At 31.7% G+C, this 27243-nt stretch overlaps 1 protein-coding gene across 2 annotated transcripts; it reads right to left on the bottom strand.

Moving 5' to 3' along the window:
* Positions 1–2198: 2198 nt before the first annotated feature.
* Positions 2199–27052, bottom strand: LOC145941214 (uncharacterized). Of its 2 annotated transcripts, none has more exons than XM_083047177.1 (5): positions 26826–27052; positions 16507–16994; positions 4185–4264; positions 3946–4090; positions 2199–3450 (listed from the first exon to the last, which is right to left on the bottom strand). In XM_083047177.1, exons 2-5 carry the CDS (start codon positions 16513–16515, stop codon positions 3355–3357), a joined length of 330 nt encoding a protein of 109 aa, XP_082903303.1. In that variant the 5' UTR covers positions 16516–16994; positions 26826–27052; the 3' UTR covers positions 2199–3354. The 2 variants fall into 2 exon arrangements, with proteins under 2 accessions (XP_082903303.1, XP_082903304.1); XM_083047178.1 differs by having other exon boundaries at positions 16507–16987.
* Positions 27053–27243: the final 191 nt, after the last annotated feature.

The raw sequence follows: 27243 nt of genomic DNA, 5'->3' as shown, positions 1-27243 counted from the left end.
AAACAGACATCAGCGTACAAATTTTTTAACTTGATATACATAAAATATGGTTGCGTCGCATAGGGTCAGCGGTAAAAAGTATCGATTTCCAATATTTTAAGACGAGCCAAAAATTCATCGTATATATATTTCAATAGTGTATTGTTTGCAGATTATCTTTGTACCATAAGCATACCAGCGTACTACCTTTTTGGTCTAATATACGTTATATAAATCTGCGCCGTATGGGATTTGCGGCTTAAAAATTTTAATTTTCGATATTTCAAAACGTGCAAAAAAATTATATACATTTTAACAGTACATTGTCTGCACATTATTACGAATTATGCGTGACTGCATGCATATATCGCGGTAATATATGTCGAAACTCATTTCTACTGCGCATTCGGAATTCGAATTATATCAAGATTATCGAAAAGTGTCGGACGAAATATATTTGTGACTCTATTTAAGAAAATAATTTTTGTTTTAAAAATTATATCTACGAAACCTTAATTGTAAATTTGTATTCATGTCTCACTTCTATTCTTAACTTAATAAATGTACTACTTCTTAATTAAATAAATATATTAGAAAATATTAATATAGTAAGGTAATTAAATTTTGAAATAGTAATATGTTATAAAAATTAAAATAGCAATATATTGTAAATAATATGTTGTAATATCTTATCCTCGATTAATATTTTTGTTACAGAAATCAGCTGATTAAAACGTTAATTTGCTAATTAATTTTTAAAATAATAATGTTATAACATTTAAAATAATATGTTTTAAATAATGTAATATATAATTCCTTAAACTCGATTAATATTTATAACAGCTATCAGCTGATTTCTGTCAAAAAATATTAATCGAGTTTAAGGAATTATATATTATTTTAATTTTTATAACATATTTTTATTTTAATATTTAATTGGCAATGTAATGGTTTAATCATCTGATTTCTGTAAAAAAATATTATTGAAGTTTAAACAAACTTTATATAAATACATCATACTTTTTTTAATAAAATCGAGGAATGGCATAACGCGCGCTTGTGTTATTCTAGTCTTTTTCTAAAAAAGACATATTAAGTCGATTCTCGCAAGTATTGTTGCCTCTTTTCCGCAAAAATATTAATCAAAATTTAAAGTATTATAACATATTATTTAACACATGTCATTATTTTATTTAATTTTATTTTGGACTAACTGTCAAACTGCTAACTGCTAACCCTCACGATGACAGCCTCTTCATGCTACAAATATAACACATAAGGCGAATGTCAAAAATATTAATCAAGTTTAAAGTATTATAACATATTATTTAAAATATATTATTATTTTATTTTATTTTATTTTGGACTAACTGTCAAACTGCTAACTGCTAACCCTCGTGATGACAGCCTTTCGATGCTACGAATATAACACACAACGCGAATCGATAGAGAGCCAATCAGCATCGCGGAAAAGCGACAACAATGTCAATAACATGCCTTTTTTAGAAAGGGGATAAGAAGATATATGCGTATCTAAAAAACAATAAATATATGCCGAATATTTATGTCTACGTAATAAATAATACATATAACATATACATATAAAATAATAAAAAAGAAAAAAAAATTATGCCATCCCAAGTTTTGAACCTGGGATCCCACAATTACTACTATTACCGTCGTATTAACGACGCGACTTTTGACTTCGAAAATGACTTATTTCTTGGGAATGTAGTTAATAGTTACTGCATTGGCCACTACTACGATATGGCGCTGAAATCAGTGAGAAATGCCGGTCTCGCCTTCATCCAGGTCTTTGGCTATCTGTCTATTAATCTGTGCTCCTGTGCCGACCGTGGAACGCAACCACAGTCAACGATGAGCGATATCTCGATATCTCTTGACGCGATATCTCGCAAAACTCGAAGTTCGAGACAATCGCATTTCGAATCATTTCCATTCGTGATCGAGTGATTCATGAATAGAAATAGCGAGAAAAAAAATCAATAAAATTCACATACAAATTAATTATACATTGCGTAAAAAATAACTTTTCACTTCTTGAAGAAAAGTCTGTTTCTTATAAAAATTATATTTTTATAAAAGAATGCGATTGTATACTTTACAAGAAATATAGCTGCAAATTTGAGTAATTTTAAAATCAACTTTTAAAAGAAGCAGATCTTTATAAAAATTTGTAAAATCTTGTACATGAGGGCTTTCTATCAATTAATTCGCCTAATTTTTGCAAATTTGCTATAGAAAAATAAAGTAATATCAAAATAATATACAATAATAACTTATATATAAATATAGTAATAATCAGCAGCGGGGTGTATAATATGCGTATATCGCAGATCTCATTTTTCCGTAAGCTTTAGAACAATGAATGTATCGATGACGTAATTAAAGTTTATTGGTTATTGTACGATGCGATTAATACACGTGATTAGTTGTTGCATTGAAAGTATATAATATAATATGTAAGAAGCCTCCATTTTTTATCAAGTATGTACATATACTTTATTTGAAACATAGGCGAAACATTCTGAAACATCACATATAACATCGTTTTACATCTCTCTCTTTATGTATGTACAAGAACTTGATTTGCCGATCGCGTGACGAGTCTTATGCATAATATACGATAATCCAAGAGAAACTGATCCACAGTTCCTTTTAGCGCGAGAGTTGAATATTTTGCGGAACAACAATCAGAAGAGAATAATTCGAATAATAACGCGGAATAACATTTCGCTTCATTTTTCTAAACTATCGATATAGATGTGTACAAGGCGAGTTAAAATATATCATTGCGTAAAAGAGTCAAAAATTGATGACGAATAAATGTAAACTTAACTCGCGATTAATTTCCGTAAAATTTATATATAAATTAAAATGTTACATATATATATATATAAATATAAATTTTTTAAAGTTTGTATATATTTCTATATTTAAAATTATATTTATTTACTATATTTAAAAATATGGAATAGAATGCCGAAAGATGATTAATGCAAATGATGTAATCGTTTCGCGCGTGTCCATTCTACAAGATCGAGATAGTAAATTGGCCTTTCTTTCCGTTGTGCTGGTCAAATGTTTATTATTGAGAAGTCAAGGTGCTAACAACATGCGTGCACACGCTCATTTTGATTTCTTTTTTTTTTTGTTTCGTCAGATTTGCAAGAAGGAGAGGAAAAAGAGAGAAAGAGATCTATCGGGGAGTATAGAATCAGGAAAAACACGGTGTAGTCAGGCCGGATAATATAATAAAAGGTAATCGAACGGACGAGAATGATTTATCTGGAAAGTATTCGATCGGTTATCTCTTTGCAGAGCGTCGACATAATCCCATGTGTGATCGCCGAATCAATAGTCCGTATATACATCCTGCGGATCAACCCGCGGCAGCTTCTTCTTCGAATGGAGAGGTGAAAGCTCAACTGGATAAGCGTCCCTGGGAGTCTAAAATGAACGAAAAAAAATTATTAATTTGTTCATATTGATCTTAAATAATTAATCTATCCAAATTTTAATATTTTATTCGATAATTTATTATTCTTCTTATTATTGTTTGACAGATTGTAATTATTGTAAAATTAATGAGAATCATCGAACTAATTTTTTAATGAAAGAACGAGAAATTTGTCTAACTGTAATAATTGTTTAATTTCCAATTTACACTTGGCAAAATTGATTCTATAAGTGTCATAATCTATCTTCTAATCATTTTCAATAATAATTGCAAATGATAATTAAAAACACGTGCATTTTCTCTCTCTTTCGTGCATAAATATATATTTGCATATTAAATATTTTTAATTCTATTTCTAAACTTTTTAAATTAAAGACAAATATTAGCAAAATACATCAATTAAATAAGGAAAGCAATTAAACTCTCGGAAAATGATCTCATCACGTTATTGACGTATCTCGATAACGAGATACTTTTATACTTACGTCATCGAGAACCGCGATCAAGAATCTCATCCTAGGAAGTTTGCTGCAATCAGTCTCTTCGCAGTCTATAGTACGCATGATAGGTAACGGTGTCAAGCGTTTTCTTATCTGTGAACCTCGGCAGGAAGGGTCAAACGGATTTCTCCTGTAATAACGCAATCCCATTTTATTCTATGCCATTTTCTGCTTTTCTCTATGCAACATGAAAAAAATAAGATAAACAAAAATGCAAAGCTTACTCGCAGTTCACTGCGCTGACCCAGGATTGATAGTAGCACACGACAATGGTGAAGATGATCATGCATCGTTGTACAAACGTCTGAAACGCAGAAATTAAGGGATTACATAATTTACGCAATTATATATAAAAGTTACATCGTCGTAAAAAAAAAGAAAGAAAATACACACAGTTGAAAAATTTGTGTTAAATTTAACAAATATCACGTGTCCCAAACGGTCCACAGAAATTTTTGTATTAATTTTACATAATACGGATATGTTAAATGGTGACACAAATACTGTATTAATATTTTAACATAATATAAATGCAAACTTCAAGTAAACTTGTAATAAATTTTGTGTAAAATTAATATAGTTTTAATGTAAAAATTAACTGAAAAAAATGTTAATTTTACAATTAACGGGGACCGTTTTTAACAAGAAAACACAAATTTTCCAACTGTGCAATTTCACTTCATTTCAAATTGCTTTCACTCTATTTCTTTAATTCTCTTCTGTTTATTGATAATTATTGATTTTTAAATTATCACTCATCCGTTAAGATGGATGTTCTTGCGTCTATAATAAAGATAATCGAAGGAAAAGAATTTGCGCAAAGTTGTCGATGAAATTTTAATTAATGAACTCCTAATAAGCTTTTTACAGCGCAAAGTGTAGCAATCAAGACTATAAGCCGACTTTAATTACATAGAAAATTAACATCAAATTGACGCACCGTCAATGTACGAAGGGCAAAGGTTTTACCTTTGCAAAGGATCGTGCAAAGTGACGTTCAAGGAACGTCATCGTCAAGAAATACTGGCGATCTTCCTGGTATCGAGATACGCGGAGGATATCCTTATCTTTACGCGAGCGTACAATGGATAGCACTCGTTTCTAACGAAAGGTCATCTCGTTTGGTCCATCATGATCATGCGATCTCGATATCCGCGTGCCACTTATTTATTTGCCGATGCGGCGAAAAAACGAGCGGCAAACATCGCCATTCGCGTCAGCCAATTTGCAGAGAGTATTATGCGGATCTCCCTGCTCAATTTTTCCCGAACGGTTTACAAACAAAGGGGAAAGGTCGTGAATTTCGAGGGATATCACGTTCCGCGTCCCGAACAAAGCTGTCTAATTTTGAGTTTCATTTATCTAATATAATGACGAGGTATAAATACGGTCTAATATTTGTGCGCGATATCATGTATTCAAACGATATCATAGCCGCACTTAGCGCTAAATATGGCGACGTGGGCGATTTTAATTCGCGTTTACGTAACAGAGGAGTTCGCGCGGATCTTAAAGTCGATAAAATTATTTCATTTCAATTAGCTTCATTTTCTTACGATCTCTATTAATTACATCAATTATAATATTAAAGCCTTCTCTATAATAAAGAAAGAAAAAAAGCGAGAGAGAGAGAGAGAGAGAGAGAGAGAGAGAGAGAGAGAGAGAGAGGGAGAGAAAGAGAGATACAAAGTTCTTGCGAATCTCTCTTGTAATAAAAATTTCTATTATAAATATACATTGATATAAAAATATGAAATAAATTTCAAATAAAATAATTCAGTTCTTCTTTGTGTTAGAAAAATCTTATGTAATTATAAAAACTCATAAGACAACAGCATAATTTTAAAAATTCGAGCATAAATCTCGATTCCCGATTGTAGGAGAAATTAAAAATTTTTTTAAATTCTTAAACAAATAAAATATGTTACATTAAAAACTGTTAAAGTGCTACGTTACACTTTTAGAAAAGAAAATAGATTGAAATATCTCATTATTTTATTTTTTATTCACTCTTATTATTTTTTATTTATATTCTTATTATATCTTTTTACATTCAAAAGAGACTCATCCTACTTTAAAAACAACAGTCGCATTGCGATGTTGCGGAAGGAGAGCATTTATTTTTTACGCGCGCGTCTATTTTCGCTCTTCTCGGATAAAACTAAAGATTTATCAGACTAATGATACTTGGAAGAAGGAATCGAGATTCTGGGTGCGACTCGACGTAATAAAAATTGTTTTTTTCTTCCCCGGCAAGTTTGTGGAGAAACCTGTTCATTCGACACTTTTGTGCGATAGTTATCGTTTATTTGTTTCAATACACCTACACTCTCCATCGGTCCCGAGTTTGCGCTATTATTTGGTTCTCTGCGTAATTGAGCGGAATTGAACGCACTGATCACGTAGCGCACACGTCGTAAAGAGACAGCCTCGTTTTTAGAATACAGAAATGAGATTTCTCTCTCATCCGAGAATTCGCAGAAAAATCCCGCCGCATAAATATCACCGTTTCATATTATTCCCCGATGCTCTTATTTTTTTTATACAGTGTATCTTGTGCGAGCGAGTGCACATCTTCTCTCGTATTAATTCCTTCTCGTGATCTCTTATCCGAATCTGACAATGGAATTTCTCGAGCGCGAACATCTCTTTCGAAGAGCTTCGAATCGGACGTATACATTTGTACAAAATGCGTATATACTCTGTTGCGAAAATATATTTCCTTTTGTCGCCAAGTAATTTTGAAAGAGAGGGAAAGGATAACTTTTCTCGCGGTACAATGAATCATTTATATCTCTCTATTGTCTATTGTAATAAACACGAAAATTTTAATCGTCAAACTGTCTGCCTGTTGCGCCTTTTTTAGACTGCGTATTAATGAAAAATATGTACGTTTCGTAATTTTGTTATGCTCTACTCGAAGCGAAAATACATATTCGCGACGTTTTTTTTTTTTTTTTTTTTTTTTTTTTGTTAAACAAACTTGTTTGTAAACTCACTCAAAATCGTATGCAAATATGAAACATAGGCAGTAGACAAATAGAAGAAATATTGTCAGAAGAATATTATTACAAACATTTCAAATTGATACGGGAGAAATCGAATAAATCGACGATAAAGGTGAAAGCAATAAAATATCTCTTGTATCGGATATTCTCATAATCTACCTGCTATTTTATATATAATATCCTTTTTCAGAAAAACTGACTTGAATAATATGGAAAAAGAAAATCTAACAATTATATTTTATTGTGCAAAAAGATATGAATTAATTGTATGAAAAATGCAATTACAAGAAATATCTAACAATTATGGAGAACGCGGAGAAGAAAAAAAAAGCTTTTTTTTTCGAATACGCAGCTGAACTTTTCTTGCTCTACCAATTAATAAATTAAGATACTTTATAATCACAAATGTGATTACACGAATTATTCTCATACATTTGACATCCAAACTGATTGTAATCAATGAATAGTATTATATATCTTTATGAGGCACGCACACACACATACACATACACACACATAATAGGGTATGATACGATGCGTATTTGAAAGTTCTCGGTCGATTGTTATCGCATGAGGAGTTCCGTTCTAATTTAGCGATTAACTTGAACAATATCCTGATAAGCGAGATAATTCTTAATATCGCTTCCGGCTATCTATCCCACGGCTCTGTACATAACAGAGAATATATTACATGATCCTGACAGACATAACGAACAATGTATTTCATACCTCAGGGTATTTAAATCACCGTAAACAAAACCATTTCGCACACATGTTCGAAAATAATTATTTTCATACAAAGCGCATGTATGCGATGTAAAAATTATATAAAGAAAATTAATACTGTAAAATAAAATTAATTAACATAACACATAAAATAAAAAAAATCATATGGTCGTATATCTTGTGACGAGAAAAAGTTTTACCAAATAGTCGAAGAAAACTATACAATTTTATAAGGCAAGAATGTCTGAGAAAGTTACAAAAAAAAATTTTTTTTATTACATATAATTCGTAAAAAATACCCATTCGACGAAAAATTCTAAAAATTTAGAAACAGTTTACTTCGCTCTTGTATATTTCGGCGTTATTTCTAAATTAATTTTTTTTTTTTTTTTCGTGTCCTAATACATGTACCATACATGTAGAAATATTACTTCACCCAAAAGAGTCACATATATTGATACGAAATTGATCAAAGAGTTCATTCAATCGGAATAGGCAGCGCCAGCGGCCGAGCAGGTCGTACGACGATAATGACGCACACGGCTGATTTTAGTTAATTGGCGGCTATCGTAATTGCAGGAATTATGCAAATGAATTGCTGCGCATTTGATAAGACTCGTTGTTTCTGTAACTCAACGATCGAGTCGATTATATCGATTATATTGGCATATCTGCAACATCCGTTAATCCGAACTTAAAATTATAACAGAAGCCGTTTCTTTTCGCTTAAAAAACATTTATTATATATAATAAATTATATAAAAAGATATTATATTTATATAATATTATAATACTTTTTAATAAAAATTACTTATATAAATATTTAGATAAATATAAATAAAATAATAAATATAAATAAAAAATATTTATATAAATATAATACTTTTTAATAAAAAAATTATATATAAATTATATTATATGATAAATAACATATTATTTAATAATTATATAGAAGAGCAAAATTATGATAAAAGTATTACATTGTGTTATGAAAAGACTTGTGCATATTCATTATTAAAAATATTGTGATACGAAAATTATTAGTTTCACAAAATAATTTAATAATCAGTTGCTACATTTTGCAATCTACATTACGTAAAAAAAATTCAAACATATAAAATAATTGATTAAATCGTGTAAGTAATCGTAAAACTTATGAATTGTAATTAATTAATTTCGATACTTGCACGTGCACCTACATTTTATTCTCAATACAGTGAAATAATTCGAGACAAGTATCGTGGACGTTGTCATCGTAATTGTAAAATAGCACTTGTCAAGAGGTCATTAAAAAAAACGCATATATCGAAGCGTACAAGTACACGCATATAAACGAAGACGGATACGAACTACCCCGAAACACGATCACGATATCCGCGATGTTTCGGTGCGCGTTAATTGTTAAACAACGTCGGATAAATAGTCCCTAATCAGATTAATTCGCATCTTTCTTCGTTTATGTGACACACATGTCGAGTCGTTGACCACTCATCCTTGTTAATACGGTTGCAGGACATATTCCCATTTTTTGAAAAACACCGCAGATTTAATGCCGCAGCCTTGTTTACCTCATTTGTGAGACATTTTACAGCCGTACCGAGAAAGCGTGGGACGCGTCGGACTAGCGACATTTGTTCTTTGTCAAAGGTCAAAATAGACAAACGGTATATAAATACCGAATATTTTTTTGTCGCGGGAAATAATTTATGTTTCGATATTCGACCAGGCGATAAATACAATTATCGAATTGGGACTGAAATATGATCGTAAACGTAATAATGACTTCTGCGGTATAATCATACGAAAGCAGATATATTTACAATTTACATCATACGAAAGCAGATATATTTACGTCAACGCGCGATACCGTTGTTATTGTCTAAAAAAATTTGATATCGATAATTCTGCACGCGTTAATTATCAGTTACAACGCTATATTCAAGATCATATCATCATCAATTAACTTGATTGCATCGATTATGTTTTATTAAAATAATTAATCGATCGAATATGTATAAGCAAAATAAATAAAGAGTCTTAAATAAGAGAAATAAATAAAGAGTTTTAAATACGAAATATATTGGTCAATTTTATTATATTATTATGATAATTATGATACTGCATTTTACACTCATTTCCCAACGTAATATTAATAATTTACGCGATAATCTTGTAATAAATAACACCTGAAAAAGCGTAATGTAAATTCACTTCGCTATATATTCATTTAATTAAATAACAACAAATTAAATATAAGCGCAGTCATTTAATTAAATGACCATCAAAAGTCTACTCTGATCAGATACTCTGTAATATAAAACGATGGACTCGAACAAATGGTAGATACATATATATGTTATATAATAATGCATAATATATTTTGTGATGATAAGGAGTATAAACAGTGAATCTCACAAAGCACGGATATCAATTATAATATTAAAATTGAGAAAACACTTATGTCGATTTGGATTTGTCTGCGTTCTACAGCAGGACGAAAATTCTGTTCTCAAGCTTAGCCTTAACAGTTAGTCTAGAAAAACTCTAAATGTTTTTCTACAGTAGTTAAATATTTTAATTCGCTTTCTCGCTTTCGACTTCTACTCTTTCTCATCCTTCAAAATCAGCTGTTTTTACATCGTAATTAAGTTTCTTGATGCACGAACCAAAATTAATGCGTTTAATTCAAACGACAGCAAGGTTTACATGTTTTAAGTTAAAAGTACAGATAAGATTTAGATAAAATACAAATAATGTTAAATATTAAAAATGGAAATAAATTAAGACATTCGTGCGATTTAATGCACATTATTCAATACACGAGTGTTTATAGCTCCATTATATATGCTTGATACGCGTATTATTTTGATACGATACATATCATATCAGCTCATACGTAATCATTTACATTTGCCATTGTTCCTCACTTCAATTGATATTATGTCTCAATCTAATATGTAATTTATGTATGTGTTTGTGATTTTTCTTAGCTCTATTTTTTAATTAATAAAATATAATAAACATGAAAACAGCGATATTGCTATGACGCTTCGCTTATTGTAGCGCAACGTTATTCTTCAATTTATTTATATTTTTATTATACGCTTTGCTTTTTCGCGTGCATTCAATATAAAATTAATATTATTATTATTTTTATTTTACCGCATAGGCGGCATAGCTTAAAAAAAAAAGAAACAATTTTCAATCGCTTCAATGATATCTCAAAAGTATGTTATATCCGACTGGCTGATCTTTCATTTACGTGCTTAAATTAACATAACAATCAATTTCCGTCCGACGACTGTGTATATTTTATTAAAACTCGTTAAAACTTTTCGTTGCCCGCAGACTTCAATATTCGAATATTGATACGTATACAGGGTGTTGGTTTTTTTTTTCACGCTGACGTTTTTTTTTGCTTTATTCACCCTCCTTTTATTGTTTCTTTTGTGGGGGTGATATCAATTACCAAGGTTGGTGGATCGCACTCGTTGTTTTTTGAAGGAACATTAGCCACTGTTTGTGTATGCTAATGGTAGTAGGGTACGAACGATCCGTAAAAGTGGATTTGTAAAGCGAAGTGTCATGTACGCGGAAATTGAGATACAATTTCGGACATGGCGACATTTTTTTACGTGCCAAAAACGTTACGTCAAGAGACTCTTTCACGGCACATAAGTTCAATTACATTTATTTTTCTTCGCGATGCAAGTTATTATTTTGCCCGATATTATTTCGCTTTACAGTGTAATTTATGGCTATTATGCTTCTCTTCGCGGTTTCGTCGCGGAGATTTATATATCTCTCTCCCTCTCTTTCTCTATCTCTCTCTCAGTTTGAGAGAAATAAATTCTCTCCCCGTATATATATATTTCTCGTCTTTGAAAACAACATTTCCTTCCTTAAGTGAATTTAATCGTTTCGTAGACGTTTGCTCGTAGACGATTTTACAATTGCACTGCACATGATATGCTTGCTTTATATAATCTGCGTCTACGCGAATTATGTTATGTCGGTTATATTTTATCATTAAAAAAACACAGAAAAATTATTATGTGCAGACATGTCTCCACTGAAAAAGATTTTACAGAAAGATTCTTTGACAAATTTAGAGACAATTTTATGCTAAAAATAAAACAATGCGAAAAAGATAAAAGAAGCAGAGATTACGTCCGACATATTCTCTTTCCTTCAAGAAATTTAATGCAAGAGATTGAAAAATCGCGACAAATGATGACCTCTGTTTACATTTTGTTTAAACGAAAAGCTACAAAGGATCAATTTTAAATTCTATTTTTAGAACGTCCTGCATTCATTTTAAAATATCGAAAACTCAATCGGTTCTGTATTCTGAATCTAGCTTTATATTTCTAATATTATTTTCCATATTTGTGTGAAAAAGAGGTAAAAGAAGAAGAAGAGGGAAATAAGGAGTTGTACTGACAACTCTATCTTTGCGAGAAGATGTGCATGGTTCATCTAGCATTTTGTATCCTGGCAGTACGTAAAGGTAAAGGGACAACCAAGAGGGAAAATCCTTTCCATGCCAACGCACATTTTTTTGCGTTCATATATGTAATTGAACTTTCAACAATTCGACTCGGCCGCGTAATTGCGCCTTATATAGATTCGCTCGTTTGTTCGATATCGCAGCTTCATTGGTGAGTTAATGATACGCGTTTTCGAGTACCGTCGTGTCGAAGGAAACGAGGCGGAAAGAAAAAGATACAGACACATGAAGAAAGAGAGGAAGGGAAAAAAGAAACAAAAGAAAGAAAAGAGAGCGAGATCCCGAGAAAAGAGGAGCAGAACATGAGATGAACGACGGGGTGCGAAACACCCCACGCGATAAGCGGAGGGTAGAAAGGGGTAGCGAGGGAGAGTCACGCTCGGATATGGAACGTCCTGGCGTCTCTCCGTCTGGTGGCACACAAAAAGCGTTCCTCTCCTCCCACGCATCCTTCTCGTCGGATCCGCTGTCCTCTTCGATCGTTGCCGATCTTTCGATCCCGTCGATTCATTTTTCTCAACGTCATCGGTATATCGACGCGATCGGAATCGTGACAGCGCGAGAGTCTTCCGTCTCTCTAATTCATCAATTATATCGAACGATATATCTTTCCCTCGTCCTTTACTCCCCGTCGAAGCTCGCGATTATAAGCTCGCGATAAAGGGTTACCCGAGCGAATCCATTGTCCTTCGACCGAACGTTTCTCGTCCGTGGGGATTATCCCGCGGATTATCGTCGAGCTTTATACAGGCGACGTGGTAGGACTCTCTCGAGAGAGGACGATTTCTTTCAGAGACTGGGGGCGTACGTCTTTATATTCTCGCTTCGATCCGGAATTGTTTTCCCTTAAAAGTCGGTCAGTCGAATCGTCATGCCGGTATTTTCTTAAGTATAACGTCTTTTTCTTTCTTTCTTCCGCCGACCGAGAGATAAAACGTCGAGTAATATCATGTCAAATGTGAAATCGTGAGATCATTGCAGTTTTATTCGTCGTTATTATGCATCGTTGTCCTTTATCGGGCCGACATATCTAACGATAATATAATTTCCATTTCTAATATATCGTATGAGAGAAAAACGCTCCGCGATTAGGAGGGATTAATGCATCCGGGGAATTATTCTCATAAAATAATATTTAGTCATCGAGAGAAAATAACGCGAGTATACCTCTCGTAAAATCTCGTAACGTTGTCCCCGTTCACGGTCGCCGTATATATACACATATACACGTCCCCGCTAACTGGCAGCGAGTAAAGAAACTTTATGCACTCTCTGGCGACTACTCGGACTAGACATAATGTCTCCAGCATCACCACGACGATTACATTTGCCCTTTGATATGGCTCGTTCCGGTCGGAAATATATACACACGCGATATCTAAACTCGCAAAACTAACTCACCGTCGTTTCGATATGCACCAAGAAAAGAGATTTTTTCGATAAAAACACCGGATCTCTGTTACAAAATGTTCGAAAGATATTTATCAATGACTATCTTTCTCTCGACAACATTATGAATAAATTTATAAATTACTTATTTAATAAAAATATTCAAAATTTATTAGCTCATAAATGAATTAGCTCAATTGAATCTAATAACCAATATAATGTAAATTTGTTGTAAATTTGTCGATGTAAATTTCTAAATATATGTATATATAAGTATGTATAAGTGTGTATATATATATATAAAGGATGTTCGTTAATTTCGTTACACGCTATTTTCTGCGACACTCTATTGAAGATACTGATATGAAAACTTCTCTTTAAATTTCATCAAATAAAAAGCTCTTTCATACTCGGTAGTAAACAAAATTTTAAATTCGCAAGGAGAAAAAAAGAGCAACTACGACATTTTAATAAAACAATGTTTAAATTCTTACACGTTTTTGAAAATCTTATTAATCTGAATATTTTTTTGGAAGCATTTTTAATAATAAAACATACATCGGCAGTTACAGAGACTTGAAGTATCGCGCGATAATTTTGTTTTGATTCAAATTATTACATTCTAAATAAATAAATTTATTTATTTCAGTAAATATTTAAAATAATTTTCGTTAACTTCTAAACATTTATCGATAACAAAATGAACGCCACGCGGTTTTTAACTTATATTTCAAATCTTTGTAATTGTCGATGTGTATATTATTATTAAAAATGCTTTCAAGAAATTTAGATTGATAAGATATTTAAAAATATATAAAAATTTAATTATTGTGTTCCGTTTAAAATTTTATATGGATTTAAAATTTTATTTATTACAAAGTATATATATATATATTAACATATTATCTTTATTTGATCAAATTAAAGCAAAACTTTCAATATCTTCAATAGTTAGAAAATGGCAATTGTAACAGAGTTAGTGAAATACTGTATATATACACATATTGTCTATGGAACGTTCATTGACAATATTTGAATACTTTGCCAAGAAATTGAACAAAGTTGGAGCATATTTCACTTGAAAGATTCGAGTGAGTTAGAAGATCAATGTTAACAATGTTAAAACGTTTTACAGACATACATTCAGATGCATGTGCTAAATTAGATTGATACTAATTAGATTGCTAAATAAAATATAAAACTGGCCATAACTCGAAAACAAAATCAAATCAGACACATGTTTATATAAATTTTTTGTTAACTAATAAATTGATCTTATAATGGATCTTATAAAACACCCTGTATATAAAAAAATACATATATATATATATATATATATATATATATATATTTACACACACTTTTGTCACACATTTTCAAAAGTTCTTCAATTATAATTATAAATAATATATTCTTTTCAGTTTCTTTTTCAAATATACTATATAGTACTAATGCGCTATATGTTAATTGGCCGATGATTCGTAGTTTTCAAATGGGTTTAACAGATTTGCGATAGTCTATGAAATGTGACATTTCGAATACCATGGGACATTGCTGGAGTGACGATGACATGTCAAAAGCGTAGTCTATTCGACAAACTGTTGCGAACGCAGTTGACGTATATTGTCAGAAGTCTCGCCCAATCAACATCCATTTTATGTCAAGTTTTCCCTTTGACATAATGCAATTCTCAAAAAAAGTATCGAGAGTTTTGTGCGATAGAACTATTTTAATGTACGTATCTCTCTTTCGGGTTGCAAATGTGCAACGTAAAAAGAAAAAAAATATTTTACACCGAAATAAACCGAAAATGTTTGCTTCAATTTAAAGAGCTCGTGTACGTAATGAAAGTATTTCCGTCACAAAATCTTTTATTTATTCACAAATATGTATCAATCTAACAAGTATGCGTCAAAAATGCATGAAAAAGTGACATTTCAATATATCGCGTTCTCCACATTGTGACAAATATTTAAATAAATATTTACATAATTATGAGAAATTTAATCAAAAGTTTGAAAAATGAAAACTATTTTATCTACGAGAAATATTCCCTCTCTCTCTTTCGCAAAAGTAATTTGCAAAAGTAATTCGGAATGCCGATCGATTTACTCGCTATTATCGAGCTGGAGTCTCGGAGGACGGTGATTCGAAAATTTCACGAGGACTCGTATGTGTGCTGCTGTTATATGCAATCGTCAGCAGTGCATCGATAGAAAATGAGGAAGGCACTTTCCCACCTTCGGTTTCAATTACATTCTTCCGGATATAAAACTAAAACTGGCAAACGAACAAATTGAAACCCGCGAATGAATAATTCGCGCCGTATAATTTGCATCCAGTTTGTAATACGCGATCGATTAATCTTTCATAAACACGCCGTTCGCGCTATAAAAACCTAATGTTTTGCCGCACTAGACTCGTCTATTATTATCACAATTGTTTTAGCCGCGCGTTTAAAATTTTCTAATACTTTTATTATTATATTGATTGCAGTGCTGTGAAAAATATATTGGCGGTTTTTCGAATACGCAGATGTATAAATAAATTGTTTTTTTACATCTCGTTTATTAAATATAAAAAAAGAGTTCGTCGAATTTGCGAGATAAACATCGCGTTAAAATCTTTTCTCCCTTGTTTTCGAGAGATGTGAGATACATTTTCTACGACTTTCCTCAATTTTCTATTTTATAAATTCTTCCTTGTTAATTGTACTATTAAAAAAAATTTTTTTAATAATTGCATCCGCGATGCACGAGAACGCGTCGAATATTTCCAAAAGACAAAGTCAAATCCTGATGCGAATCTGCAAACTATCACTTCCGCTCGTCTGTTTCATATATACGTGGAAGAAAGAAAGGAAACGAGAATACAAAGAAAGAATACAAAGCGTAAAAAGTGGATAATACTCACGATCGTCATCTTGTCGATAAAGGAACCTTCCGCTCTGCTGTCCCTCGCTATAAAATTACGGTAACACTGGTCCCGCGTCCGTAGTTTGGTACCGCTTTCTTCCTCTTCTTCACGAGGCGCGGGTCGCGTCACGAGGGGACGGTGTTGATGGCGATACGTACGACTTGGTAGCAGGGGGTACGTATCTCTCGAGTACCAAACGCCAAACAAGTTGAGGAGAGACGAAAGAGCTCCGAGAGTTTCGAGGTCAGAGGGCGAATGATTGGTGGAACTCGCGCGGGCTACATTTATACCGCTGTCTCATCCCCCTGTCCTCTCAACCCCACTTTCGTTCTTCGTCCGTCGTGCGAGAGCAGATCACAGACTCTGTGTGGTGGGCGCCACGCATCTCCACCACCACCGTCAGTGGACAAACGCGTTCCTCCTATGCTCGTCAGAGAGTGCGTATCCTGGCACCGTATCCTTATTACGTCATTGTCCGCTGCGGTCTCCACCCAGAAAATAAGAGAAAGAGAAAGGGATAAATGCGAGGAGGGGGGGGAGGGTGAATTTCGTTGCCGCGAAACTGAATGAAAAGTCGTGGCCAGGGTAGAGAGATGAGACTATTGGGGTTGCGAGGGCGGAGGTACTTCTACTTTGATGGAACCTGGCTCGTAACGCCCTCATAGGATAGAAGGCAATTTTTATAATACATATTCTTCGTGTTGCGAGCAATATATATTTTTGCAATGTTTGTTTGTTCAAACGCGCGGTTATCGAGAGCTTGGATGTATTAGATTTTTCTAATTAATGTGTAATTTAACGTATAAAATACTACGTAATTTCGTTTCTTTTTTTTTCGATGAAAAAAGCAATATATGCATCTCACTGTTTTAACTTTGACATTCGATTCTTGCGATTAAAATCTGTATTGAAAATGCCGCTAACACGGCAATAGTTTTTTTTTATTTACGATTTTAGCTCTTTAATAGAGTAAAAAAAACTGTTTTATCTCAGAAAATCTTGTACAACTTTTTTTTCCTTCAACATTTATAAATATTTTTAACATTCGAAAACCTACACACATATATCTTTCGTGTACTCAAACATTTTTCATAAAGATATAGTTATTTTTTAATAAGATACACAATAAGATTTTAATTAAGATTTTAATAAGATTTTTTATCTTATTTTTCTGTTACTTTATAAAATATAGATATGTAATTATAATATTTTTATAAAGTATCAGGAAAAACACGGATTTTTAAAGGAGTCCTTCCAAAAGAATCATTTCTTTTATATATGAGCTTTTCTTTTCTAACATCTTCATAACTTTACTTGTATTTATTGCATTTATTTTCTGCATTTTTTTTTTATCTCGAAAGAAGAAATGTTAAAAATTGTATTTATATTTTTCAATTCTGTTAATCTAAAATTACACGATATCTCTTACTTATCGAAATCAAACTGACAGTAGAGCGCGCGCGCGCGTCATGAGATACAATCATAAAAATTGAGGACAAATATCAGGATAGAGATTAACATCGATCCTGTTTAAGATAAACTGTACATTTTATCGCCATGAAAGCTGACACGCAAAGATGTATTGATGCAATTAAGACGTCAAATGATGCACTCCCACACATGCAACAGCAACACTATATTTTCTAGGATATCAACGTGATCTGTGAAGCACGAAAGATGATTCTTATAGGAATCGTAATTCTTCGGAAAATCTTGCGCCCGTTATAAGATTTGTACGAACGTACGTACGTACAAGCGAACACTGATTTCACAATGTACGCGAAAGATTCAAAGGAAAAGCGCGCTCGGATTCTTTAATTTTTATCAACGTCTTGTAATATCATCTTGTGAGAGAGAGCTTAGAATTTCATGAGAATTTTATATCGTGTAAACGTATCTTCGTCCTCAATGGGATAAGAATGCCCGGAACTTCAACAATGAATCGTGATCCCTCGATAATAACATTCTGATTATCCTTGGTTGTCCTCGAAGATGATCCTCACAATAATCTCTCGAAAATTTGAGACGGTTATTCAATCGCGAGGATCGATTAATAATTCGCGACGGTTCTGTCTTAAAAAGCACAGGCGAAACTTGGCAAGTGTCGATGCGATGCGAAAAATCGATTTACTTCCACAGTTTGTCTACAGTCTACGTTGTTTGGTATCGGAATAAAAAGTAGTATAGATAAGTGTATACTCTGACAAGTGGTATGCGAACACGCGAAACTACTCGAGGGACAATGCAATTTCAGAAAAATGTGCGCTGTATGTATAATTTATATTGCTGTATATTTACCGGGAATGCTGAGACAACTTTGGCAAGTATCTTTTATAACGACATTACTGTTCTAAAGAAAGATAGAGGGTAAAAGTGCAAGACAATATCAATGAAAGGTCAGATTGTCAAAATATTTCTATCCCAATTTCTATCTTTTCTTGTTATTGAGTTGGACTTCTTCTTCGAGGTAAATAGAATAATAATAATGAAATTTAATAGGCCAACTAAACGAGCAATGAGTAGGTTGTTAAAGATATTTGAGTTTATTATTAATTTCAATATATGTAAGAGTGTACCAATATAAGTAAACGTTTCGACTATACTCACACAGTCTTCTTCAGTACTCTAACGCAATATTCTATATAATTACTATAAGTATAAATTAACATGATTAAATTCATATCGGTCTAACAGACGGATGACCGTAAATCGAGTATTAATGTATAATGGATTTTTTGCGCAACTGTTGCAATGTGATCGAATTCATTGTACGGTTCTTAATTGTTAATTGCATAATACGCCTATGTCTATACAATAGATGTCGGTGGAGTCCGTTGATAAAACGTAATTGAATCGGTCAGTATAAGATAAAAAGTTTTGAAAACAACTTCGTCGGTTGAAAGCGAGAAATTGTTGGTCTGAGTTCTCCATAAATTAGTTTGATTATTCGCGTACCTTATAGTGACTGTGCAATTTGTCTTATTGTTAGCTGCGTTTTCCAAATAAACGAGTGTCTCTTTTTTACTTGCGTCTCCATTTAGTCGCCCTTCCCGCGCCCGTCCTCTCTCACATTTTTAATTACTTGATTAAATATGTAAGATTATTTTATGTGCATTCGCGAACATATAAATATAATTTCACCCATAAAACATATTGGGATAAAATGCATGATTCATTATGTAAGATGATTCGCAAAAATATTACTTCACAATTGAGACAGTTTACACAGATCAGATTAAAAAGCTTATTGATTATATATGAATCAATCATTCTTGATTATTTTATGTCCTTGTTATATAACTCATTCCACTTTATTAAGTTTGTTATTTCTGCCAATGGAATAATTCTGTTACTACATTATGACGGATAAAGATATAACAAAAGTTTTTCTATAAATATAACAATCTTAATTTTCATTTCTAAAGAGAAAGAGAAAGAGAGAGAGAGAGAGAGAGAGAGAGAGAGACCCCCTTTCTTAAAATTAAATAATTTATTCTACAAAAAAAATATTGCAAAGAAAAACAATCGAAAATATCTTCATTATCGATGTCTAATATTATAATTGTTATAATTAATGCAATAAAAATCATTTTTTAATCATTTCAACATTTTACTGCTATTTTTAATTTCAATTTTTTCATATTTCAGAGAAATTTAATAAATTTAATTTATATAGAAATTTGAGCTCTTACTTTATATCTCAAAACAGAAAATAAACAAACAGGTTCCCTATTATTGTTAGAGATTTTAAAAAAGAGCTTTTGAAATTATAAGTGATAGTTTCAAAAAAGAATGATCTGCCTGCTTAAAGTAGGTATCAAAATGTTGGACTCAAAATTGAAATCAAGAGTAGGAGAAAAAGTTATATAGTTTAGTCACTAACTTCCCGAATTAATATTTAGTTAATTGCGCTCTATTATTGTATGAGATAAGTGCAATTATTTATTTTTATCCTTTAAATTGTCCATGCTATATTTAATTTTCTTTTTTTTTAAATATCTTAAGCGATTAATAACAGATAAAAGTCGAATACACCGATAGAGCGAATTATTTGCGCGACGACCGGAGATGGGAGATAGACTTCGCGGCGCCTTCGTTCCTTGCGTCAAAAGCTTGTATATAATTCAGTATTCATTACATCGAGATCGTTATATAGAGACGTTTATCTTCATAATGACGAATACGACTTCTCAAAGCATTTACATCCTTTTCCCGATTCGCTACAATCGCCGGCAGGCATTTTAGAAATTAACGCTTGCGATCTGATTAACGAAACATCGTTTGAACAATTTTTATCGTAATTATTCGAGAAAGCGTGCACTCAAAGAGAAACTCAGGTACTTTACAATGTTACTCGGCCACGCTTAGCTTGTTTTTATGCGAATTGTATAATTGCACTCTGAGATTGATCGTTTTATAAATGTACATCATATCGGTGTGACTGTAAAATTAAATCGTATATATATTTAAAACATTATATGAACTTATTTTAATTCTGTCATTTTAACTTTTTTACTAATTTGTAGACGATAGTAATAATTTTTTGATAATTTCTTGATAAATCTTTTCCAATTTGCAAATACAAATGGATACGAGTTTAAAAATTAAATTTCATATCTTTTTTATATAAAATAGATGGATATATTTTTCATTATCAATGCTATAGTTTATTTTACCATAAAATTTATCAAATCAAAATTTTAATCATCTAATTTTTAATTTTGATTTTTAATTTAACATTAACTCTGACACTTTAAGCAGTCAGATCAATTTAATTCTAAGTAGACGGTAAATTGTTTGTTTACTATTCCTATTTGAGGCAAAAAGTGCAAGTTCAATTTTTATATATAGAATGATTAAATGCACGATACATCAGGGAATGAAAAACAAGTAAGAAATGTTATTTGAACATATAGGTCGTACATGGTTTCTGAGTTATGGAAGATTAAAAAAAATGCTCCAGGATACTTTCTTGTTGCAATTCGAATATTTTTAAATAACTTCTCTTCCGATCGATAGGGCAAAGATTCATAGCATGGTCATAATTTCATGATGTAAGACCCATTAGACTTTTATTTTTGCGATCATTTAAAACCTATCGCATACGCTATGCAAATTAATAACGTTCACGATTTGCAAAAAGAGATGGATTCGAAACAATTCGAACAATGTTTTTTATTGAGAGTTAAGAATTCAGTATTATATAGAGGCATTATATATAATACAACATTTGCGATATAACACATAAAACACACACTTCGAGTATTTCCTTTAATCTTCCATAACTCAGAAACCATGATATATGATTTATGTTCAAATAATATTTCCTACTTATTTTACTGTGTACATTCACCTTCTAAAATATTTTCGTGCATTTAATAAATCATCCTGTATAAATTAAATCTATCGAAATCCTCTAGAATCTCTGTAAACGTGAGAAAATTGAGATTGAAAATAGGAGCAAAATTTCGACTCGAGAAGACATCAGGACACTATGACAATAGAATTGTTTCGAAATGTCGATAGATAAGTGTATTCGGGAAATATCGCATGATTTCTCTTTGTCTCCAAACTTTCGCAAATATCTTTCGTATAGATATATGCTTGATGCAGGAAGAATATTTCTCTTCAAGAGGAATTAAATTGCTTGTCTCTCTTTCCTAACCGGCAGAAGTTACGAAACTTGCATGCCAACTTTATAATTCCTATACTAAATTCTACACCACAACATCGTTAAATTTTTTCAGGCACGTTACATTTAGTATGTCGTCGCGATTCACTGTTTACGAAGGAAATTGAGACGTCGTCGCTCGAAAGATACGAGACGAATATTACTCTTCCACGAGAGGGCAGAAGGAACCCGGACGACTTCAAAGTGCTTTTAAAAGATTTAATTAGTCGTACAGCGACTAACATCGCCGACGTTATTCGCACTAATTCCAAAGGTAAATCTTTTTCTCAAATTAAAGCATGTTTGACTTGGCTATCTTGTGATAAGTGTTGCAAAAGTCTGATCAAATGGTGTCTGATAAAAAAGAAATACTTAAATCTCTACATAGAATTTAGATAGACACATATTTTTATTCATGAACTCAATTCGTGAGTTTAAATGAGTAACTAATACGAGTGACATATATTTATCCTCGAATAATTTAAAAAATATGTTAAATTAATTTGGGAACAATAAGAAACATATAGCTTTAATTTTTACGATTGAGAGTCGTAAGCTGTAATTATTTACATATTGTATTTCTGTCAAATTGATACGATGCATGTAAGAATTTCTAAAAATATTGATTTTAATTCCTTCCTGCAAATCAATGTGTCAAATGCATTGTATATAATTTTCCTTATTATATAAAAATTCCTCCTGCGGAAAAACCGAAACCTCAATCCTGCCCTAAGAGAGATAAAGGAAGCGTTTCAAAGTATTAATAATTACAGTATTACAATGTCAGAATTAACGAGTCGACACGAAAAGTCGATAATAGATAATAAACAGTGATGTGCGTTTACACGTAAAGAAATTATTTTTTATTTTTTACATAAAGAACGTGTAAAGAATATTATTTTTACATCTTATTTTTACATCCTATTATTGTTTACATTCTTTACGTTTTTACGTAAAAAATAAATAAGATAAAAAATTAATTTATACGTGTAAAAAATTACGTAAAGAATTGACACGTAAATTATACGGCACATCATAATAAATATACAAGCATCGATAATCCTTGTGACGCGCGAATTCCGCGCCGTACTTTCGTAACTTCTTTAATTAGCGCCCGCGCTAATTAATATTATATAATATTAATATTGTAACGCTTCCTGCGACAGTTAACTCTTTCTCCAGATAACAGCCAATTTGAAAAAACACTTACGCAATTCTCCAGCTGTAGCTGGCAATCAAACATCAAACGGTGAAAACGACCATCGATTGCGTACCTTTATCTTTTAATTTGACACCCTCTACAATCCAACTTGTCATTATTAACCGAGACAATTATGTAATACCGCGTAACACGAATCCCCCTGTGAATTGGGCAAAGCTTTTCTTTCTCACCTTCTTAAACTTTTCTAGAAAACTCTCTCCATCGATTTCTCTCCTCTTAATCTCTTCATTAGTTGGATTTTTTTTTTACTTTTTCGGAATCGAAAAATCTACAATTTCTTGAATGTAAAAAATCGTGTAGATCGAGAGACGTATTAATATTATGTAAGTATATAATAAAAGGCTCATCGAAAAAAGCCGATTCACGATAATTATCTTTAATTATAATTAGTCAGTTCAGTCAGCAACCATTATAAATGATCGCTCGAATACTTATACGATAAAATTTACCGATAAGTTATACAATTTCACGTGAAGATTAACAGAAAAACTGAAAGAAATTCCATTCGCGTATTTCATTCGCGTTTACTTCGTTCATTCCGCTTTAAGTTCTTCCCTTTTCGCTTTTGTTCTACATTTCTCGCAATCTTGAAGTGAATTTATATCATCATGTCCGGCACAAAGAAGATTTTCCTTCCTCGCGTGCGATGTTCTTTTCATTTCTATTAGTCGAACAAAAGTTAAGATGGAAAAAAAAGAGAAAACATTTTTTTTAATAAAGCGGAGGACCGAACGAGGGTTAATCTATAGCTGCTCTCGCGTGTATATGTGTGTGTATATGTGTTTCGCGTGGGTGCTGGCGCCATTCACTTCGCATGCAATAGTGAACTTTATAGATGCCTGGAGCCGAAGCAGCTTGTGCGTAATTCTGTGGCTTATAAAAATCGCCACGTCACGTTTGATCCTTTTTCGACTCCATTATCTATCTCCGCTAACAATAAGAAAGGGGAAACCAAGAAAAAAGTGATTACAATGCAATCGCGCGCGGGAAAGAGCAGTGATTTCGATACCTGTAGAAGCAAAAAACAGTCGATTTTGCTCGAAAAATGTATATCACTTTACGTTACAATCTTTAAGGCAATTTCGAAGAACACAAAAAACGTGAATATCAAAGTAAAGCTGATAATTATACGTATTTCGGATTTTTCTGTCAAATGCCTGAAATGATATTATTTATATCATTTATTATATATTATGTTCCACACTTTCTCTTACGATATGAGCCTGGAAACTTATCTTATGTTAAAATATAATCTGCTTGAAGAAAAAGGAGGGAATTATTTCAAGCTTTTAACACAGAAGTAAATCAAAATATGCTATGTCAGCTTTATTCTGATAGTTTCTATTTTCTTCGAAATTGCTTTAATAAGAGATTATAATGTGAAGTAATATCATCTCTAAGTGGCCTTGCACCACGCATATTCCCGAGTGAGATTTGCTCCTATTTTCAATTTCAGTTTTCTCATATTTATAAAGTTTAAAAATTTTTATACATTTAATTTATATAAAAATTCAGTTCTTTTATTTATATCTTCATAAATTTTAAATAAGTAGTAAGCCAAGAGTTTCCCGCTTTAAAAATCGAGCAAAATTATAAGTTAAATAGATTATAAGTTAAATTTTCAAAAGAGGTATATCTGATTGTGCTTTAAATTATCAAAGTAGGTATATTAAGATTAAAAATCGAAAGAGGAGAAAATTAATTCATCAGGTTTTCACGCATCAACAAAGTGGATTAAAAATTCATTTGATCACAATATAAACACTGTAAAATAAATTTCCGTAATTTCAATAAACCTTGCACCTTGTTATTCGCATTCTTATTCCATATATCGCTCATCCTCTTTAAAGAAATTGAGAAGCAAAGTTTACGCTTTAATTTGATAACTTTTATATACTCGTTTGATTTAGTATTTAATTTATTTAATTTATTTAATTTATTTAATTTATTTAATTTAATTCTATTTGTGCGCATTTTTTCTGAATCTGTCGAAATTCAATCGCGTAATAAGATATATCGTGCCCGAGGAAAAGACTGTATAAACATATGCGTGTAGTTCAAATTACTCGGCTCGTCTATGGCCTTGAAGTCTGTGTATAAGTACAATAAAAAACAACAAGGGTGACGTTCCTTTGACATGTGTTATTTGTCTTTTTAACCGGGTAAACTATCGTTCGCGAACCTTCAGAAATCTCAGGAAAATTGTCTAGCGCATTTTCAAGAACAAAGAATGCGCGACCAAATAAATATGACTAATGGCGCCACTTCGACCAACTCTGATTAACTTTAATCGACGATTAAACTATATCTTTGTCTCTTTTCAGATACGCTCTTAAAAAGAGACAAAGATATAGTTTAACCGAAGGTTAAAATTAATCGACGTTGATAGAAACGGGCCTATCTACACGATATCGAATGACGCATACAAATTAAAATAGCTAAATAGTTGATAGTCCATTTCATGTTTACATTCCCAGGTAGAACATAAAACTCATAATGACGTCATAATGACGTCATCATGATTTTATTCATCACTTAAAAGCCCAGGTAGAACATAAAACTCATAATGACATCATCATGATTTTATTCATCACTTAAAAGTTATCTGGACAAAAATGATTCAAAAATGATTTAAAGATGACAAAAGTAATCATTAGATTTAAATCCCCTTAATATATAATAATTGCATTATATGACTTTTAAAAAGTTTATGTTGCTTGAAAAATTGTTAGAATATGTGTGAACAATAAATAAATAACTGCAATATATGTATAAAAAATTTTTTCCAAAATCACTTTTAAATGACGTCATCATAATGTCATTATGAGTTTTATGTTCTACCTGGGTAGTTATCTAAATAGAAATGATTAAAACATGATTTAAAGATGACAAAAAAAATAATATTTTAAGCCCGCTAATATAAGAAAATCGCATTATATAACTTTCAAAAAATTTATATTGCTTAAATATTGTTAGAATATATGCGAACAATAGAATAAACAATAGTGATTGTAATATATAAAAAAATGATCAATATGAAATCAAAAATAAGTCATTAAAATGTTGCTAAAAATGTATTAAATGAGATTATTATGATTTTTTCAAAATGACATTTTAGTGACGTCATAATGACGTCATTATGAGTTTTATGTTCTACCTGCTGGGTTAGTTTAGCTCTTTGATTAAAGAAAAATCTTTATTGCATATGTGATTCCCTTCGTTTAATAAAACCGTAACTTCTTAACAAAATCATTTTTCTTGAGTATGAATAAATAAATAGAAGAAAAGACGAAAAATATATAGTTTTCCGTCGTTATAATAGAAAATTAAAGAAAAATTTTCTATTATGGATGGAAAAAATTTTGTATTAAAAAACGTGACAGAAGTGAACATTATATTATAATTATATGTTTTGTTACATACCTTTTGTATACATTATATTCTTGATCAAATATCCTCTTCCGCCTCTTCCATTACACTTTGGGTACGTTCCGTTTCACGCATAGTAAACGTAACGTGTACTATAGGTAAATGCGCGCACATATGTGTGAAACGGAACGCACCTTTTGTTGTCGATGCTACGTTGCCTGAATTAGCAGGTTATGAAAAAACTGCTTTGTGGCGCCATCTGTCATCATTTCCAGCCAATACACGTTCGTTCCAATCGTTTTTTTTAATTTTATAAGCTATAAAAAGATACAGAAACAATATAATGAAATAAGATCACACATGGATATAAAAGAATACACAATTAAATTATACAAAAGGCGAGACGTATAATTTAATTTCTAATCCAAGAATTCTATCGACGCGGTGATCTTACCGACAGAAATTAGCTAGA

Source organism: Prenolepis imparis, unplaced genomic scaffold, assembly GCF_030444845.1.
Source record: "Prenolepis imparis isolate NDT839.2.m4 unplaced genomic scaffold, iyPreImpa1.0 SCAF_9, whole genome shotgun sequence".
NCBI classification, from domain to species: domain Eukaryota; kingdom Metazoa; phylum Arthropoda; class Insecta; order Hymenoptera; family Formicidae; genus Prenolepis; species Prenolepis imparis.
Note: the sequence above shows the minus strand (reverse complement) of the source record. Positions and strands in the feature narration are given on the sequence as shown.

What these genes read in the sequence shown, in the direction of transcription:
- LOC145941214 (XM_083047177.1), bottom strand. An exon ending in GTCAGCGCAGTGAACTGCGA is followed by an intron (nt 4,091 to 4,184) that starts GTAAGCTTTGCA and finishes GCGTTATTACAG; the next exon opens with GAGAAATCCGTTTGACCCTT. An exon ending in TGATCGCGGTTCTCGATGAC is followed by an intron (nt 3,451 to 3,945) that starts GTAAGTATAAAA and finishes CGTTCATTTTAG; the next exon opens with ACTCCCAGGGACGCTTATCC.